Source organism: Tursiops truncatus, chromosome 19 (assembly GCF_011762595.2).
Source record: "Tursiops truncatus isolate mTurTru1 chromosome 19, mTurTru1.mat.Y, whole genome shotgun sequence".
In the NCBI taxonomy this organism is placed as follows: Eukaryota; Metazoa; Chordata; class Mammalia; order Artiodactyla; family Delphinidae; genus Tursiops; species Tursiops truncatus.
In genome coordinates, this window is record NC_047052.1 from 50,439,806 (window position 1) to 50,458,693 (window position 18,888).

At 54.8% G+C, this 18,888-nt stretch overlaps 1 protein-coding gene across 1 annotated transcript; it reads left to right on the plus strand.

Annotated features, from left to right (window-relative positions):
* Window positions 1–17,861, plus strand: EHD2 (EH domain containing 2). Its single transcript, XM_033845754.2, has 6 exons — window positions 1–137; window positions 2,146–2,606; window positions 2,963–3,060; window positions 7,021–7,433; window positions 13,258–13,422; window positions 16,080–17,861. Exons 2-6 carry the CDS (start codon window positions 2,203–2,205, stop codon window positions 16,629–16,631), a joined length of 1,632 nt encoding a protein of 543 aa, XP_033701645.1. The 5' UTR covers window positions 1–137; window positions 2,146–2,202; the 3' UTR covers window positions 16,632–17,861.
* The last annotated feature ends 1,027 nt before the right edge of the window (window positions 17,862–18,888 follow it).

Sequence of the window (18,888 nt, forward strand, 5' to 3'; positions counted from 1 at the left end):
TCCCTGCTCTCGGCCCCACCCGGCTCAGACGGCTCCGGACTGGACCGCGAGCACAGGCCGATCCGCGGGCGCCTTGAATCCCCGCGGGACCCCCGCCCAGCTCGTCCGCCCGGTCCAGCCGCCTGCGCGCCCCATCGGTGAGTGGTCCCCGACCGCAGATGTCGCCTCCCAGCCTCCGCCCGCGGAGCCCCCGAGTCTGCCTTGGCTCTGAGTTATTTCCCTGCTCGCCAAAGACCCTCAGTCCCCACCCCAGTCACTGTGTAACGGTCTCCCGGGTCTCCCCACTCCCTTCCGAAACCTCCCTGTCTCCCCCACTCCCCCCAGCCCCTTCCAGTCTTAACAGTGTCCCCCACTCTCCTCCTCCCTTCCAGTGTCTCCCACTCCCTCATCCTCTCAGCCAGAGGGGATCCCCTCCTTGGGGTCTCCCTCCACCGCCCTCATCCATCTCTCTCCTATTTGGTCCCTCCTCCCACCCACAAGCTCCTCTCCTACCTCACCAACCCGATCGCCTGTCCAGTCAACCCCAAAGCGGCCTCCCCAAGATGTCCCCCAGGTCCCTCCCTGCATAGGGCACCACCCAGGGCTCCCTCCCTCTGCCAACATCCCAGGTCCTGGCTCCAGCCTCTCCTTCACCTCTCTGGCATACCTTCCCCGAATTCTTTTCCTTTTTTTTTTTTTTAAGTATCATTATGATTTTATGTATTTTAACATATTTGATTTGCAGTTATTTTTGATGTTCAGATTGTCCCATCTTTGGCCAGCGGAAGTCCTGTCTAGCTGAGTCTGTGTCCCTGTGACATGCCCCATCTGTGTTTGAGCACTTCCCCACTGTCTGACCCAGGCTCACTTGTTCTTTCCCCACCTCAGCCCCAGAATCAGCCATTTCTTCAAGAAGCCTCAGTTTCTCTTTTAGTGGAAAATGGAATTTAGAGACTCCAATCTGACGAAAAGTTGGTCCTGTGAAAAGATCAGTGCAATTATAAACGTCCAGTTCGACTGATCAAGGGGGAAAAAGAAGAAAAAGCAGACGCAAACGACTGATACCAGGAATGAAAGAGGGGACATCACTACAGATCCCACAGAGCATGAAAGGATAGTAAGGAAATGTAGAGAACATGATCTGGGCGCTGCAAGTGCTCACTGCTGCTGGGTTGGTAGTTATTTCCCTCCCTAACTCCTTAGACCTATGATAGGAGTGCAGGATCTGCGGTCAGGTGGCCTGGAGTCCCAGCTTCAGCACTTTCTAGCAAAGTGATCTTGGGCAAGTTATTGCTATCTTCTTGAACCTACATTTCCTTGTCAGAAAAGTGGGGATAATAACAGCCCTACCTGACAAGGTTTTTGTGAAGATTAAATGAGTTAGAGCAGTGTCTGGCATGCAGTGATCATAAATGTTACATTCTTATGAATGCCCAAGCCCCATCATGATCTGGGGGGACCCAGGCAGTAGTTCAGACTCGTTTCTCATCCTTGTGCCCACGTGTCCAGCCACTCTGTCCATCCATTCCACAGCTCCAGGTCATGATATTCCCCACCCTCTCTGCCTAAATGCCCTTGTCATGCCCACTCTTTAGGGAGCAGCTCAAAAGTCAGCCCAGCCAGAGCTTTCCCAATCCTGTGGTTGGCTCACCACGTCCCCCTCTGGTGCCTACAAGTCCACTTGCCCGGCATTTCCCAAGCATCATTGACTGCTTGGTGCCCAGGTTCTGTCCTCACTGGAGGCTCTGACTGTGCGGGGCTGGGGGCGGGGGGGCTGGTCTCTGAAGTATTTTTGCATTCATAGCTCTTGACACATGGTGTGATTTCAGTGAAATTGTGCAAAGTAATGGGAGGGGTGGAGGAGAAAGAAAAAGATGAAGGAATACACTTCTTCCAATCAGCTTCTGCATCGTTCCCTTTGTTTATCTCTTGGTCTTCCACCATCAATCCCCCTTCTTCAATCATGCCATTGTTACTCTGTTTCTCTTCCTCCAGCTGGAATAATCACCTTCCTCCTTCAGCCATCAACTCCTACCATCCACCAACAGTGCTCTAAGAAGCTCCCCTTCCCTACCCATCTTTCTCCATCTATTCGACCTCCTGGCTCTCTTTCTTCTCCACCTCTTCCTCCAGGCAGTCCCCCATCAACATCCTCTCCTCCCACAGGTAGCTCTCCCCCTGTGCATCTCCATCAGCGAGCTCAGCAGGCAGTGTGCAGCCACCATGTTCAGCTGGCTGAAGCGGGGCGGGGCTCGGGGTCAGCAGCCCGAGGCCATCCGCACGGTGACCTCAGCCCTCAAGGAGCTGTACCGTGAAAAACTGCTGCCTCTCGAGGAGCACTACCGCTTCGGGGCCTTCCATTCACCAGCCCTGGAGGATGCTGACTTTGACGGCAAGCCCATGGTGCTGGTGGCCGGCCAGTACAGCACGGGCAAGACCAGCTTCATCCAGTACCTGCTGGAGCAGGAGGTGCCCGGCTCCCGGGTCGGGCCCGAGCCCACCACCGACTGCTTCGTGGCCGTCATGCATGGTGACACCGAGGGCATCGTGCCTGGCAACGCCCTCGTCGTTGACCCAGACAAACCCTTCCGCAAACTCAACCCCTTTGGGAACACCTTCCTCAACAGGTGTGCGGCCAAGAGCCAGGAGTGCATCTTCCTGTCCCTGGCCCCCAACCCTGCCCCATCCCTGTCTGTGTGTCTCTCCTTTTCAGCCCCAATTCCCTTCTCTCTACTAGATCCTTCCTCTTCCTGCCTTCTCTAGGGGAGCAGTTAAGCCAGGGACGCATGGGTTCAACCGCTGTCTAGCTGGGTGGCCTTGGGCAAGTGACTTAACCTCTCTGTTTCTCTCCTATCCTCATCTGGAAAATGGTGATAACCATCCCTGAACCTGATTCTCCTCGGTGCAGTCCTGGGTTCCCTTCTTATGTGTCCTCTCCTCCCGCCCCTCCCTGCACTGACCCCTGACTTTCCCTCTACGCCAGGTTCATGTGCGCCCAGCTCCCCAATCAGGTCCTGGAGAGCATTAGTATCATCGACACCCCAGGCATCCTGTCGGGGGCCAAACAGAGAGTGAGCCGCGGTGAGTGAGGCCCGGATCTCTGGGTCTGAGTGGGGAGGGGCTGGGGGCCTGGACTTTTGGGTCTGAGGCGGGAGGGTCCCAGGGTCTCTGCTAGGACTTGGGCCTGTGTCCGCGGGCCCTGAGCTGGTGGGGTAGCAGAAGGGAGCTGGTGGAAGGCTGTGATTCCTCCATGTTGGCACACGTTGAAGGGTGGGGGAGGCGTGTGGGTGAACACGTGCGAATGGGCTGCAGTTGCATATCTGGGTGGGTCTGGAGGATGGAGGAGGAGAGATCAAGAGAGGCAGAGAGAGATACACAAAGTCAAAGATGGACAGAGATTCAGAGAGCGAGGCAGAGATACAGAGAGGCAGGAGACCCAGCGAGGAGGCCGAGCCGGGCAGGCAGGCCCTGGGCCCGTGTGAGCTCTTGGCTCTGTGTCTGGGCCCCAGATGGGGCTGAGCAGGACCTGGGAAGGGGAATCTGGGCGGGCGCCAAGGGCGGCCTGGAATTTATAAACAGCTGTGCAGGGGGAGCGTAGAGGGGAGGGGGTGAATTCCAGCGGGGCCTCCGAGGGAGCCCGGCCCCCACCCTCATTCCACCCAGCATTTCTGTCCCCTTCCACCCCTGTCCCACAAGGCCTCGGAGGCCAGAAACTGGGGCAAAGGAGGCTGCAGTGTGGGACAGAGGGGAGTGGGAGGCCACTGCAGGGAGGCAAGGAGGCTGGGCCCCGGGGGGAGGGCGCGGACGGTTCCGGGAGTCCCTGGCCGCTGCCCAGGCGGTGCCTGTTCCCCGGAAGAGGGGCAGGAGGCAGCTGCAGAAGCAATGGTGGGGGTGGGGAGCTTGGGGCGTGGGCCTGGGAGAGTCGGAGGGGAGGGAGGCCTCCAAGCCAGGGCAGGGGTGCAGGGTGGGAGCCCAAAGGAAGTGGGGAAGAGCAGAGAACAGGGTCTCCTTCCCTTTCAGCAGAGGTAGGGGAAGAGGAGAGTCCGCCCATCTGTCTGTAAGGATGCGTGTGTGTGAGTGTCTGGGAGTCTGTGCCCGCGATTGTGGCAGGGTGTGACTTTGTGTGCAGCTCTGAGGGACTCCGGGGGGCTTTGTGGGATTGTGTGGGACAGTGACTGGTGGTGTTTCCATATGTGGTTGTATTGTGAAATGTGTGTGTGAGTGTGTTGGGCAAGGGAACTCTTCTGTGACTGTGTGGATCATGTAGTGTGTGTCTGGGAAAGTGTGTAATTGTGGGTGTGACTCTGAGGTGTCGGGGCTGTGCTTGGGATTGTACCTGTGTGTGACCGTGTAGGAAAGACTGAGGGGATTTTGTTGGATTGGTGTGACCACATGTGATTGTATCTCTGTATACAGTTGTGCCCTTGTGTGTACAGTGAGGGGGTGTGTGTGTGTATGTGCGTGAGTGTATCTTTTGTGTAACTATATATGATTGTGTCTCTACTTTGGTGCGTGTGCGCGTGTGCACGGGCTTGCGTGTGCCCGCTGCTCTTACTCTGTGCGGGTCTCACGTCTTTGCAATTGTGTGACCACGGATATCTGTGTAGGTTCCAGATTGTGAGTGGGGGTGTGTTTGGGAGTGTGCATCTTGTAGTGTGCGGCTCTGATGGTGTCCAGGTGTACGCTCCTGAGTGCACGAGTGTGTGTGTGCACGTGTGTGTGTATGTGTGTGTGCACTGGTGGAGCATGCGGCCTCTGCCTGGAATATCTGTGAAGGCCACATGTGTGTGGTTGTAGCATAGTGGAGCCTTCTGGCGGGGTTCAGATCTGGCCTCTGCTCCTCCTAAACTGTGGGACCTTGGCTGAGCCACTTAACCTCTCCAGGCCTCAGTTTTCTCATCTGTAAAACGGGAACGTGATAGTATCAGCCTCATAGGTTGCCCTGAGGGTTCAATTTAAATGTCGAAATGTATGAAGCACTTAGAGCAGTATTTGGCACACGCTAGGTGCTATGGAAGTGCCCATGATGACTGCTTTCCCTCTGCAAGGCTGTCGTTGTGCGCCCCCGGGCGCCTCTCTGCCACGTCTCCGGTTCCCGCGCTGACTCAACCTCCCTCCCTCTGTCCCTCCCTGCATGAGACACACTTTCCAAAGCCGGGCCGCTGTGTGTGTTTGTGTAGACATTGGGGAGGGAGGAGGGGCCCCAGCTGCTGATGACCTGGCCCTTTCTCCCCGCAAAACAGTGTCACCCACGCCCACCGCATCCCATCCAGTCCCCAGTGGCTGCAGGAGCCTGCTTCCTCCCATGCAGGATTGGCCTGGCACCAGCTCCCCAGCAGAGCATGGAGGCCCACGGGGCTGCTGCTCTGTTGCTTCCTACCTGCGTATCTGGAGTAAATCCCTTAACCTCTCTGTTCCTCAGTTTCCCCTTTTGGAAAATGGGGGTCATAAGGGTGCCTGTCTCCTGGGGTCGTTTTGAAGATTCAATAAGTTGCATCGGGAAGAGCATGAGGTGACTTCGGGTGAATCAGCAATGGCTCCCTGTTCTGCCCGTTAACTCCTCCATCCCCCAGGTTGCCACTCTGTTCCCTCCTCCTGGAAGCCCTCCCTGACCACCCAGGCTGGGTCAGGTGCTCCCCTCTGGGCTGCTGCATCCCAGCCTGACCACTCTGGACTGTGAGCCCAGTAAGGACAGACCTGGGGCTGCCTGAGCCACACTGTGTCCCCAGCACAGAGCAGGCGGCTCTGGGCGTGGCTCCTGGATGACCCCCCCAGCGGTGTCTCACAGGCATCATGAGTAATGTTTACTGCTTACCATGCGCCTAGCACCGTTTTTTTAATGAGTTTTATTGTGGTATAATTTACATGCCTAAAGCTCACTCATTTTAAGTGTATAGTTCAGTGCCAGGCACTGTTTAAGCTCTTTATATATCTTAGCTCATGTGTATTACTTAAAAATTTTTTTTTAATTTTATTTATTTATTTGGCCGTGCGGCGTGTGGGATCTTAGTTCCCCCACCAGGGATCGAACCCGCGCCGCCTGCATTGGAAGCAAGGAGTCTTAACCACTGGGCCACCAGGGAAGTCCCCTCATGTGTATTCTTTTAATCTTCACACAGTTCTAGGAGGTAGGTCCTATGATGATTTCCATTTTACTGAGGAGGAAACAGAGGTTCAGAGAGGTTACCTGCTTGCTTTAGGTCACCTAGCTGATGGGGGCAGAGCCGGGATTCAAACGCGGGTCTTCCCAACTGCCAAGTCGGGGGGTCTCAACTGCTCCTCTCTCCCAAGCATCACTTGTTGCTGAATGAATGAGCGCACAAGCAAAAAAGCAAACAGCGTGAATGAATGAGTGAGTGAGGAAATGAAAGGTGAAAGGAATGAATGAATGGACCCAGGAGCCAGCTGTTGGGATGGGTGCCCCACGAAGGCAAGGACCTTGTCTGAGTGTTCTCTGTGGGACCCCCCCCAGTGCCCAGGACAGGGCCTGGCACACAGAAGACTCAGTAAATGTTGTGAATAAATTTAAAATATTTAACATCTGCTATGGCAAGAGCGTAACCAGGGCCCGAGTGAAATCTTTAGTTGCTGGATGGTGGGGAGATCTGACAGATCCTGGGGAGGGGCTGGGGTGACGGAGGCACTCGGGGGCCTTGCGGGGGGTAGGGGTGGTGGGTTGTCCATAGAAGCACAGGGAGTCTATTAGGAACACTTGAGTGTTTCAATCACTGGGCCAATGCCCGCTGCTAATATCTGCCTAAAGAATGAATGAAAAAGGGGAGGGTGTGACTGTCGCCTGTAGTAGATGGCTTGAGAGACGGGAGCCAGAGTGATGGGGGAAATTCTGAAGGCTGTGGGGACAGAGCTGTGGGGCACTCTCGGGGCCTCAGCTGTTTCTCACAGACAAAAATTTCGAAGGTTAACAACCTGAACGTCCGGTACAGTCTAACTTGAGTCCAAAGGAACGGCTGCATCCCCGTGGCTGGAGGTCCGGGTGCTGACCTCTGCCCCCGGCGCCCATGTATCACCCCCTCCCCCTAGGCTACGACTTCCCGGCAGTGCTGCGCTGGTTCGCCGAGCGCGTGGACCTCATCATCCTACTCTTCGATGCTCACAAGCTGGAGATCTCAGACGAGTTCTCGGAGGCCATCGGCGCCCTGCGAGGCCACGAGGACAAGATCCGTGTGGTGCTCAACAAGGCCGACATGGTGGAGACGCAGCAGCTGATGCGCGTCTATGGGGCGCTCATGTGGGCGCTGGGCAAGGTGGTGGGCACGCCCGAGGTGCTGCGCGTCTACATCGGCTCCTTCTGGTCCCAGCCCCTCCTGGTACCCGACAACCGGCGCCTCTTCGAGCTGGAGGAGCAGGACCTCTTCCGCGACATCCAGGGCCTGCCGCGCCACGCCGCACTGCGCAAGCTCAACGATCTGGTGAAGAGGGCCCGGCTGGTGCGGGTGAGCAGTGATGGGGGGCTGGCTGAGCAGTAACCGGGGCTGGGGAGGCAGCGGCAGCTCTTGCCTTTCCTCTGATCCTCCTCTAACGTGACTGCTGGTCCCTGGCATCAACTCTCTGATTAGCTAAGTTCTCTAATCTGAGAAAGTTCTCCTGCTGTGCCTGGCCCTGTGGCGGGTGGTGCTGGGAACACAGCGGTGACCAAGGCAGTCCAGGGGAGAAGACCACCGCATCCCCAGACAGTGACCATCCAACATGGTCAGGGCTGAGACTGGGGAGCCCAGGGGAAATCCAGGAGGGCTTCTTGGAGGAGAGGGCATCTGAGCTGCAAACTGGAGGATGAGGAGGACGAAGAGGGGAAGAGATTCTAGAAAGCAGGACCAGCAAGTGCGTGGACTGGAGATGAGAACATGGCCAGTTCAAGGAAGAGGAAAAGATGTCAGTGTTGAAGCCAGTGTAGACAGTGGGAGTAACTGAATCTGAGGCTAGGGGCAGGGGTGGGGTGGGGTGGGTGAAAGATCACCCAGGGCTGTGGCCTGGAACTTGTGCTTTGTCCTGAGGGCACTGGGGAGCCATGGAAGGATTCAGAGCAGGGGAGGGACAGGGTCAGACTCTAGCTGCCTTCTGGAGGGTGGATTCAAGGGCAGTGAGACTCGGCTCCCAGACCAGGGAGGAGGCTGGGGATTGAGGGTCAAGGAGGAGCCTGGATCAGGACAGGGCCTCCGGGACTGGGAGGGCAGAGCACTGGTTTAAGAGCGTTTTGGAGGACGAATGGAACATTCACAGGGGAGGCTGCCTGCCAGGGTGGAGGTGGGGCAGGAAGCTGGGCAGGCAGGGAGGCCTGGAAGGTTATGGGGGATGGAGGAGGCTGAGGTGTTGGTTTAAGGAGCTGCAGAGAGGGGGTGAGTCAGAGCCCCACCCCCACCCCAGGAATCCTCCTTGGGAGGGAGCCGCCCAGTGTGGTCGGCTCCTGAGGGCTTCCGAATCCACCTTTCTCTCACCCTCTGCCCCGGCCCTGGACTGTCTCCGTCTGTCTTTCTGTCTCTCTCTGTGTGTGTCTCTCTCTACATCTCATTTCTACCTCTTTCTCAGTTTCTCTCTCTCCCTTATTGTCTCTCTTTTTTTCCTCTTCTCTTCCCTCATTCATTCTCTTTTCTCTCTCTCTTTCTCCGTTCTCCCTCTCTCAGTCCTCCCTCCCTCAGTCTCCCCCGGGTCACCCTCTTCCCCTACGGACCCCGGTCCCCCAGGTCCCTCGGGGAAGCAGACAGCAGCGGGAGGGGGAGCCCAGGGTCCGTGGGACCCAGGGGTGGGGTGGGGCCGGACACCTGGTGCCCCCGCCACGCAGGAGGTGGCTCCGGAAACCCAGACAAACCCCGGAGTCCGGGACCCGCGCCCCGGCCCACCCCGCCCACCCACGTTATCTCTTCCTGGCACCTTCCGCGGCTTCCTCTCTGGAAAAGCCATTAGTGCCTGGCCTCCTCCTGTCTTCTGGGTTCCCGAGGAGCCGCCCTTAGGCCCCGTCCCCTCTCCCCGTTGGCCCGCTCTCGCAGGCCCCACCCACCGGCCTGGCCACACCCCTGCCCTGATTGGCCTTCTCAGACCTGCAGACCACTCCTTCCCCTTCCTCCTGCAAATCCATCTATGGCTCCCCAGTGCCAATCAAGACACGGGGTCTACAATGACCAAGCCTTGTTGCTTCTCCCCTGCCCCGTGTCACCCGCTCATCCCCCACGTGTGATTCTGCCACACTTGGTCCAGCCATCAAACAACAGCACACACCGTTTACCTCCCCATATGCTCTCCCCCAACAGTACAAGGCCTTTCCGCACTCTTGGTAACTACCCCTCTGTGCCTCAGTTTCCCTGTCGGTCCCAGTGTCCGATGTGGATGAGTCCTCTGGCTCTGCCCTTTGGTTGAAGTGGCAGCTGCTGCTAGAAGGGGCGATTTCACTGTGCTGTGACACTTGAGGCCAGGGTCTTGGGAGGTTCTGATTCTAAGGAGACCAGGATGCCGTGAACCTTCATACCGAGCTCGCTGAGGTGACTCGATAGCATTAATTCAACAAACAATTATTGAGCACCTACAGTGTGCTCCTGCACTGCTCTAGGTCCTGGGGATAGAGCAGGGAACAAAACCAGATAAAGTTTCTTTTCTTGTAGAATTGCTTTTTAATTGGGAAGTGGATGTTAAACAAATTAATCTCTAATATTATATTGTATGTAATAAGGATTATGAAGAAAAATGAAGTAGAGAGACTGGTGAGAGGCTATTTTAGGGTCATTGGGGAGGGTCTCCTGGAGTAGGCGATATTTGAGCAGAGGCCTGAAGGAGGGGAAGGGGTGAGCAGAGTGGAGATCTGGGGGAGACCATACCCAGGCAGAGGGAACAGCAAGCGCAAAGGCCCTGAGGCCGGGACGGGCTTGAACGAGGAGCCCAGGGTGGTGGAGATGGGAGATGAGGATCCAGAGCCAGCCAAGGTACCACCAAAATGTTTAGCATTCTAAACCTATGACTCATTAAAAGGACTTTTTATTTTTAACATCTTTATTGGAGTATAATTGCTTTACAATGGTGTGCTAATTTCTGCTTTATAACAAAGTGGATCAGCTATACATATACGTATGTCCCCATATCTCATCCTTCTTGCGTCTCCCTCCCACCCTCCCTATCCCACCCCTCCAGGCGGTCACACAGCACCGAGCTGATCTCCCTGTGCGATGCAGCCGCTCCCCATTAGCTCTCTATTTTACGTTTGGTAGTGTATATATGTCCATGACACTCTCTCACTTCATCCCAGCTTACCCTTTCCCCCTCCCCATGTCCTCAAGTCCTACATCTTCATATCTGCGTCTTTATTCCTGTCCTGCCTCTAGGTTCTTCACTAAAAGGACTTTTTAACGAGTGCTTTTAATTGAACATTTAAGACCATCTCATGGGAAGGCACTCATGTTCTGTCAAACGTGCCCCCTCCCACCTCTGACCCCAATGGCTCTCAGGTCCTCTTCCTTGCAGGCAACCCCCGTGAGTAGTTTCTTGTGGCTTTTTCCAGATATATTCTATTTTTATTTAAGCCTATCCATTTAATTATTGAGCTTCCTATTAAAAATAGAACATATGAATGGTCATTTTTTTTCTCTCCTTTCTTTTTTTTATAAAAATATTTATTTATTTATTTGGCTGCGGCGGGTCTTAGTTGCGGCGTGAGGGATCTTCGTTGCGGCGTGTGGGATCTTCAGTTGCGGCACGTGGGATCTTTTAGTTGCAGCATGTGGGATCTAGTTCCCTGACCAGGGATCGAACCCGGGCACCCTGCATTGGGAGTGCAGAGTCTCAGCCCCTGGACCACCAGGGAAGTCCCCTCCTTGTTTGCTTTTCGATAACTTATGAGATCATGGCTCAAAGGTTCTCAAGTTCATTGGTTTATTCCACAAATATTTCTTGAGTCTTTTCTCTGCACACTGTGCCGGCGCTGGGGACAGAGGGAACAGACAAGGTCCCAGCCCTCCGGAAGCTCACATTCTGATGGAAGGAGACAGAATAAGTAAACTAACAGATAAATGAAATAATGATGAATTGTGATAAGTGCTGTGAATGAAACAATAAAAGTAAAGGTAGAAAGGAATTGGATGGTGGTGCTTGCGGCACCTGCTTCCCATAGGATGGCCTCTGTGAGGAGGTGACATCAAAAGGAAGCTGAAGGAGCCAGTTGTTGGGAGACTAGGGCAGAGTTCCAGGTGGGGAGTAGCACGTGCAAAGGCCCTGAGGTAGGAAAGTGGTTGGCATGCTGATTAAAAAAAGGACGGCAGGTGAGGAAGCTGGAGCAGATGGAGGGAGATAAAGTTGCATGAAGTGGGAGGAGCCAAGTCGTATAGAGCAGTCTCAGGCCCTCATTACACTCTTAAAAGTTATTGAGGCCCTTGGGCTTCCCTGGTGGCGCAGTGGTTGAGAGTCCGCCTACGGATGCAGGGGACGCGGGTTCGTGCCCCAGTCCGGGAAGATCCCACATGCCGCGGAGCGGCTGGGCCCGTGAGCCATGCGCCTCCGGAGCCTGTGCTCCGGAACGGGAGAGGCCACAACAGTGAGAGGCCCGTGTACCACAAAAAAAAAAAAAAAAAAAAAATTATTGAGGCCCCCCAAGAGTTTGTATGTACACGGATTAAATCTTTCTAAATTAACCATATTAGAAGTTAAAACTGAGGGTATTCCCTGGCGGTCCAGTGACTAGGACTCAGCACTTTCACTGCCATGGCCTGGGTTCAATCCCTTATCGGGGAACTAAGATCCCACAAGCCTCGCGTTACATCCAAAAAAAAAACAAAAACAAAAAAAATAAACAGTAAGTTAATACTGAGAAAACGTTTCATATTTATTTCTCTCATAATATTAATTAACCAACAATACTTATAAAATTTTTTTTTTCGGCTGTGCCGCGTGGCTTGCGAGATCTTAGTTCCCCGACCAGGGATCAGACCTGTGCCCTCAGCAGTGAGAGCACAGAGTCCTAACCACTGTACCGCCAGGGAATTCCCAAACAATACTTATATCCTTATTAATAAGTAACGTTTATTATAAATGTTACCTATACATTTTGATCATGTCGATGTATACTAATGAACAGATATTGATAATAATGAACAGATATTGATAGTAATTAACATTGTAAGATCATTTAAAATAGCAAGAAAAAATCTACTACCTGTTAACCTAAGTAACAGATGTTGTATGAAAATTAACTGTTTTCCAAACCCAAAAAAAACCCCAACTTAGGGAGGACAGTGGCCCTGTTTTACATGTTTGCAAATCTCCTTAATGTCTGGCTTCAGAGGAGACATCTGGATTTGCGCATCTGTTTCTGCAGTCAATTGCAATATCTTTTAACCTTTAAAAACTCGACTGTCCACTGGGGAGGAAATGAGAGTAAAAAGACACACAACACCTTAATATTCTTATGAAAATAGTTTTGAGTCTGCAAACCCCTGAAAAGGTCTCGGGGACCCCCGGGCCACGCTTTGAGAATTGCTGCAGTAGGGCCTTATCAGCTGTGGGAGGAATTTTGCACTTGGATAAGAAACAAATCGATACATAGTAGCAGTGTCTCATGGTGCCGCACTTGTTCCTTAAAAAAGCAAAACAAAACAAAACAAAAACGACCCTCCAGCTGCTACTTCATGGGGAAAGGATTGGAGGGGCTGGAGGGGCCAGAGGAAAAGCCAGGAGTCCAGTGGGGTGACTGGTGTGTCCCCCCAGGCAAAAGACAGGACTGCTGGGATTGGGGGTGCAGCAACGGAGGTGCAGAGAAATGGAAAAGTAGAAGAGAGATTTAGGAGTTAAAAGGGCTCGCTGATGAAACAGATGTGGCCAGTGAGGAGAGAGAATCAAATCAGGAACGATTTTCAGATTTCTGGGCTCCACTGGGTAGGGAGAGGTAGAGGTGCCGTTCGTCTCCCGAGATGGGCACAGCTGAGAGGGGCACAGCTCTGGGAGCTGGACCTGAATTCCATTGCGGGCGTCCTAAGACGGAGCTGTCCAGGAATGTTGACAAGGCAATCAGCTCTGAGTCTTGAGCTCCAGGGAGAGGCCAGGGCTGGTATGTAGGTTTGGCAGTGGACGTGGAGGGATGTTTATGCCACGGGAGGGGCTGAGAGTACCTAGAAGAGATGGGAAGCCCTTGTACCCGCGGCAGCAGCTCACCTGTAATTGTTAGAAATGCACATTCTCAGGCCCCACCCCAGACCTAGTGAATCAGAAACTCCGGGCAACCCATGTTTTAACGAGCCCCGCAGGTGAACGTGAGGCAGGCTTAGGTGAGAACTCTCCTCCCCACAGGTTCACACCTACATCATCAGCTACCTGAAGAAGGAGATGCCCTCCGTGTTTGGGAAGGAGAACAAGAAGAAGCAGCTGATCCTCAAGTTGCCCGTCATCTTTGCCAAGATTCAGCTGGAGCATCACATATCTCCCGGCGACTTCCCGGACTGCCAGAAGATGCAGGTGGGAGGCCGTCCAGGAGCAAGGCATCAGGGGTGATGTGATGGGAAGGTTGGCTTCCATGGGCTCGGGGATGGGACCTTGAAAACTAGAGGGATGGATGGCAGGTTCCTGAAAGCACTTGCCGCAAATGATTCTGTGGGAGCGTGGTTTTGTGAATTAAGGGAGTGAACAGCAAACCCAAAGCAACTGTGGCTTCGTTAGGATAGAAGTTTATTTCTCTCCTTCATAAATGTCCTGGAATATGGTCCAGGGCTGGTTTGGTGCTTTACAGAGCCAGGGACCCAGTCTCCTTCTGTCTTAATCCTCCTCCAAGTCTGGCCTCCAGTCCCAAGAACCCCGTCATGGTACAAAATGGCTGTGGAAACTCCAGCCATTGTGTCTGCGTTCCAGCCAGCAAGAAGAGGGGGAGGAGCGGGGCGGGAGGGGAAGCTAATGGTACAGTCTCTCTCTTTAAAAACACTTACTAGAACAGTGCTGTCCAATAGTACTTTCTATGGTGACTTTCTATGCCATGCTGTCCAATGTGGTAGCCATTAGCCACATTAAAACTGAAAGTTTAGGTTTTAGTTTTAACTAATTTAAATTTAAATAACCACATGTGGCTACTGCATTGAACAGGGCAATTCTAGAGTTGCATGTGCAACTCGTGCTGACATCCAATTGGCTAGAACTTAGTCACATGGCCACAGCTGCTGCAAGGGAAGCTGGGAAGTGTAGTCTTTTCTCTAGGTGGCCAGATACCCAGGTAACGTTCAGGGATTCCATACTGAGGAAGAAAGGAAGATGGATATTAGGGGATAACCGGAGGCTCCTCACATGTCCAGGCCTAGGATTAACCAGTGTCGGGGAAAGCACTGAGTCTGGGTGTGGCAGTGTGGGGTAAATGAAGGGCCGCAGGAGGTGGGCAGGGCAGGAGTGACCAATGCACGTGGGGACAGAGGTCCAGGCTCAGGCATGCAGGCAAGGACTAGCGCCCCTAACCCAGCCTCTGTTTTGAGGTTGTGTTAGGCTGATACTGAAAGCCTGTGACCTTTAGGTCTTAGATATTTCTAGTTCAATACTGAACAATTATAATAGAGTGAATTTCCCCTTGGTCACTGACTAGCTCTGTGAACCTGGTCAAGTCACTTAACTTTTCTGAGCCTCAGTTTCTTCAGCTGGAAAATCGGCATCCTGATAGTATCTACCTTGGATGCTTAATCAGCCAGTGTTCGCGACCTCCTTAGACAGTGTCTGGCACAGAGTTTGGGCCGAATCAAGGTTTCTCAGCCTCCACACTCCTGACATTTGGGGCCAGATAATTCTTCCTTGTAGGGGGTGTCCTGTGCATTGCAGGCTGTTTAGCAGTATCCCTGGCCTCTGTTCACTAGATGCCAGTAGCACCCCTGAGTTGTGACAATCAAAAATGTCTCCAGGGGCTTCCCTGGTGGCGCAGTGGTTAACAGTCCGCCTGCCGATGCAGGGGACACGGGTTCGTGCCCTGGTCCGGGAGGATCCCACATGCCGCAGAGCGGCTGGGCCCGTGAGCCATGGCTGCTGAGCCTGTGCGTCCGGAGCCTGTGCTCCGCAATGGGAGAGGCCACAACAGTGAGAGGCCCGCGTACCGCAAAAAAAAAAAAAAAAAAAAATCTCCAGATATTGCCCACTGTCCCCTGGGGGACACCGTCATCCCTGGTTGAGAGCCGCTGGGCTAGATAAAGAGCAGCTGTGAATATTACGCTGACATTTATTGAGCACTTCATCCAGATGAATTCATTTCGCCTTTCCCGCCTCCCAGTGAGGGGAGTGCTAGTTCTCAACCTGTTTTACACATCTGGAAACTGACAGGGAAACCAGAGAGGTCAAGTCACTTGACTGAGGACACACAGCTCCCAAGTGGCAGAGCTGGGTTGGAACCTGGGCAGCCTGGCCCTGGAGTCCTCCGTACTCATCACCATTAATCACACCCCCGTCTCTTTATGGTCATGATCAGTGGAGCTCTCTGCCTTGGCTCTGGAAATTAATGTGGTGCTGCGACATGGACTGGTCTTTGCTGCAACTCTTCTGGGGCAATCGCGTTAACAGCTGCACGTGTGAGAAGCAGCGTGACCACAAACCCAGCCCTGCAGCGGCTCTAGTACCAGATGACTTCTTGCCCCGGGGGTGGGGGGTAGTCCCAGGATCTCCTGATGACCTGTCCATCCCAAACCTAACCTCCAAATATGGAGCAAGCCGCTTAGCCCTTTCTGTGAGGTGGGGTAACAGAGCCAGCAGGGTGGCAGGAATTGCATTTTCTCAACGTGCATAATGGTGGGGATGCTGACTGGGCAGCTGGGGTACCGTAGAGGGTGGGCAGGACTGAGGGCTGGTGGGTGCGCTCTGGTAAAGCCATGGCTGATGTCAAAATGTTGAAATCCTTCTCTACCAGCTGATGAAAGGCCCCTGCTCTCCCTACTGTCCAGGGATTCTGGGGTCATGCCCGGCACTGGGTGGGGTGGGGGGCACCGTGGGACCTTGCTGCCCAAGTCTCTTCTGAGTGGTGGGTACCCAAGTGGATTGGGGTGTTCAGATAATCAAATACTTCTGCACCTCTCTGTCAAGAGCTGCCCGGAGCCAGCACGGGGCTGGGGGGCTTCGGGATGGTGCCCCCTGACGTCTCTGTGTTCCCCTCCCCACAGGAGCTGCTGATGGCTCACGACTTCACCAAGTTCCACTCGTTGAAGCCGAAGCTGCTGGAGGCGCTGGATGAGATGCTGACCCACAACATCGCCAAGCTCATGCCGCTGCTCCGGCAGGAGGAGCTGGAGAGCACGGATGTGGGCGTGCAGGGGGGCGCTTTCGAGGGCACGCACATGGGCCCCTTCATAGAGCGGGGGCCTGACGAGGTCCTGGAGGACGGCGAGGAGGGCTCGGATGATGAGGCTGAGTGGGTGGTGACCAAGGACAAGTCCAAATATGATGAGATCTTCTACAACCTGGCGCCGTCCGATGGCAAGCTGAGCGGCACCAAGGCCAAGACCTGGATGGTGGGTACCAAGCTCCCCAACTCTGTGCTGGGCCGCATCTGGAAGCTGAGCGATGTTGACCGAGACGGCATGCTGGACGACGAGGAGTTCGCCCTGGCCAGCCACCTCATCGAGGCCAAGCTCGAGGGCCACGGGCTGCCCACCAACCTGCCCCGCCGCCTGGTGCCACCTTCCAAGCGGCGTCACAAGGGCTCCGCTGAGTGAGCCAGCCGCTGCCTGCCGGCCCTTCCTCCCTCTTGCCCTGCTGTGGCTCCCCAGCTCCGGATGGCTGCACGCACATTCCCACCCTGGCCCACGTGCACCCTGCCTGCCCACTCTCCCAGCTGCAAGGATGGGGGTCCCTCTGTGGGGACCAGGGGAGGGGCAAGGCTTCTCTGCCCACCCTTCACACCTCTACCCTCACGTACACTTAGCACATCATTCCGACACTAATACACACACACACACACACACACACACAAGCATCCATCCATGCATCATTCATTCAAAAATTTGTTTGAGCACCTACTATGTTCAGGGCTCCTTCTAGGCACTGGGGATTACAGCAGAGAGCAAAACAGACACCTCTATATGCCCTCATGGAGCTGACATTCTCAGGAGAGACCACCTACAGAATCACTCAAACACACAGAGACACACCCCCAGGCCTAACCCGTCTGATCCGTGATTCTGAGCAGGACCCCTCATAAGTGAGCGGCCACTTGGTTGAAATGACTAACAGAGGGTCCCCTTGCCCTGCTTCCTCTTGCCCAGCCAGGCGGGGACCCTCCACCCCATGGCGTCCTCAGGTCTTGGCACCACTGGGGGCTGGGGGGGGGAGCCACACCTCCTACTTCCTCAGCTGGACCCCTCAGCCCCTCCCCCCAGTTCCTGCCACACCCCTTTCTTTAAGAAGGATCCTCTGCAGACCAAAAACCGCCTTCCATCCCTGCTTCTCCCAGAAGGCGTCCGCTCTGAGGCCTTTCTGTCCTCCACTCACCTGCCCTGGATTGAAAGCCCAGCCTGCGCCCCCCACCTCAGGCTCCCCACAGCTGGTGGTCCGAATTTTAGACTGCTGGGGCACAGGGCCCACCATCAGTCCATATTTAAGTGGAGCCCCTGCCAGATAGGCCCCAGGATGTTATTTTAGTCCCCTTTTCAGGGACGTCGTGGGGGGAGGGGCTCTTGGTGCTACAACCCTCCCTCCCCTCCCCTAAAGGGAACTCTCACCCCCCCCACACACACACCTTTTCCTGCCTTCACTACGTATTAGTGCTTGACCCTGGTGGGGGACCACACGGAAAAGATGGGGAAGCGCGAAACAGATGGGGACGATGCCCCCTCCAGGGTGTTCGCTGGGATTCCCACGCCCATCACCCCTCACCCCGTGCCTGGGAGGGGATTGTGAACGTAATAGCGTTCCCACAGCGTAAATAAAGCCATGGCTTCTTTCTCTGCGGGAGTCAGGCTGTCTTGGGACAGGTTAGAGGTGGGGATCGCTCTCCCCACCAAACCCTCTGGGGAAGGAGAGCCCTGGGCAGAACTTCAGGGGGGTACCCTCCAAGCTCTCAGGGGCAGAGGTGGAGGCCGTGACTCAATGCTGCGGGAGCCTGATGACTCAGGCCTGGGCTGGGGACCAGACCGACATATTTTCCGAAGAAAAGTTACTCTGAGGCCCTCCCTCCGGGACATCCCTCCCTCAGACCTCCTGCCGCGGGGGCCTGGGAACCAAGCCCTGGGCCGTGGGGTTGTGTGTGTGTGTGTGTGTGTGCCAACTTGGTTACAAGGTGCCCCCGTCCTCCTCCCTGCCCGCCGACGTCCACCCACACGACCTGGGTACATAGCTTCTGACACAAAACACCGGGAGGTGATGCTGCCCATTAGGATCCCCAAACTGTGCGCACGCGCTCGCTCACGCCCAGGGGGACCCCGCTCGTGGTCTCGCCGACTCACACCCGAGGCCACACCCACGGCCCCCGGGACACTCTGGCCTCGCGCCCTCCCCGCCCACGCGCGCCCGGTGGCGCGGCTCCTGGCGCCCCCTGGTGGACACACGAGAGCTAGGCTGGCCGGTCGCTGAACCCCCTGCCCCAGGTGGTGGGTGATCAGGTCTCCAGGGCCAAATCCCGGGCCTGTCACCTTCCCCAGGCCGAGTTCCGCTGTGTAACCCCGGAACACAGCGTGGCACCTTCCTTCTCTGTGCCTTTTTTCTTTTCGAGTGGAGAACGGCCTTATGAGGCTCTGGATCCCTACGGATGGTTGCCAGGGCCCAAGGGCATCTGAGCTCCTTTCCTTATTTGTAAACAGCATAGATTAAATGGTTCTAAGATAAAGTCTCAGGGGGCGAGGAAATAACAATAGTTAACATTTAGATCCCGGCACAATCGTAAGGGTTTTGTATATATTACTTTGTTTAATCTCCAGAATTACCTCTGAGGCAGATGAACCATTATCGCCCCCATTTTACGGATGAAGCAACTGA

Bases quoted from the DNA above. Each gene is read 5' to 3' on its own strand.
- EHD2 (XM_033845754.2), top strand. From the start codon at position 2,203: ATGTTCAGCTGGCTGAAGCGGGGCGGGGCTCGGGGTCAGCAGCCCGAG. The intron at 3,061-7,020 runs GTGAGTGAGGCC...CCCTCCCCCTAG, and splicing joins CAAACAGAGAGTGAGCCGCG to GCTACGACTTCCCGGCAGTG. The intron at 7,434-13,257 runs GTGAGCAGTGAT...TCCTCCCCACAG, and splicing joins AGAGGGCCCGGCTGGTGCGG to GTTCACACCTACATCATCAG.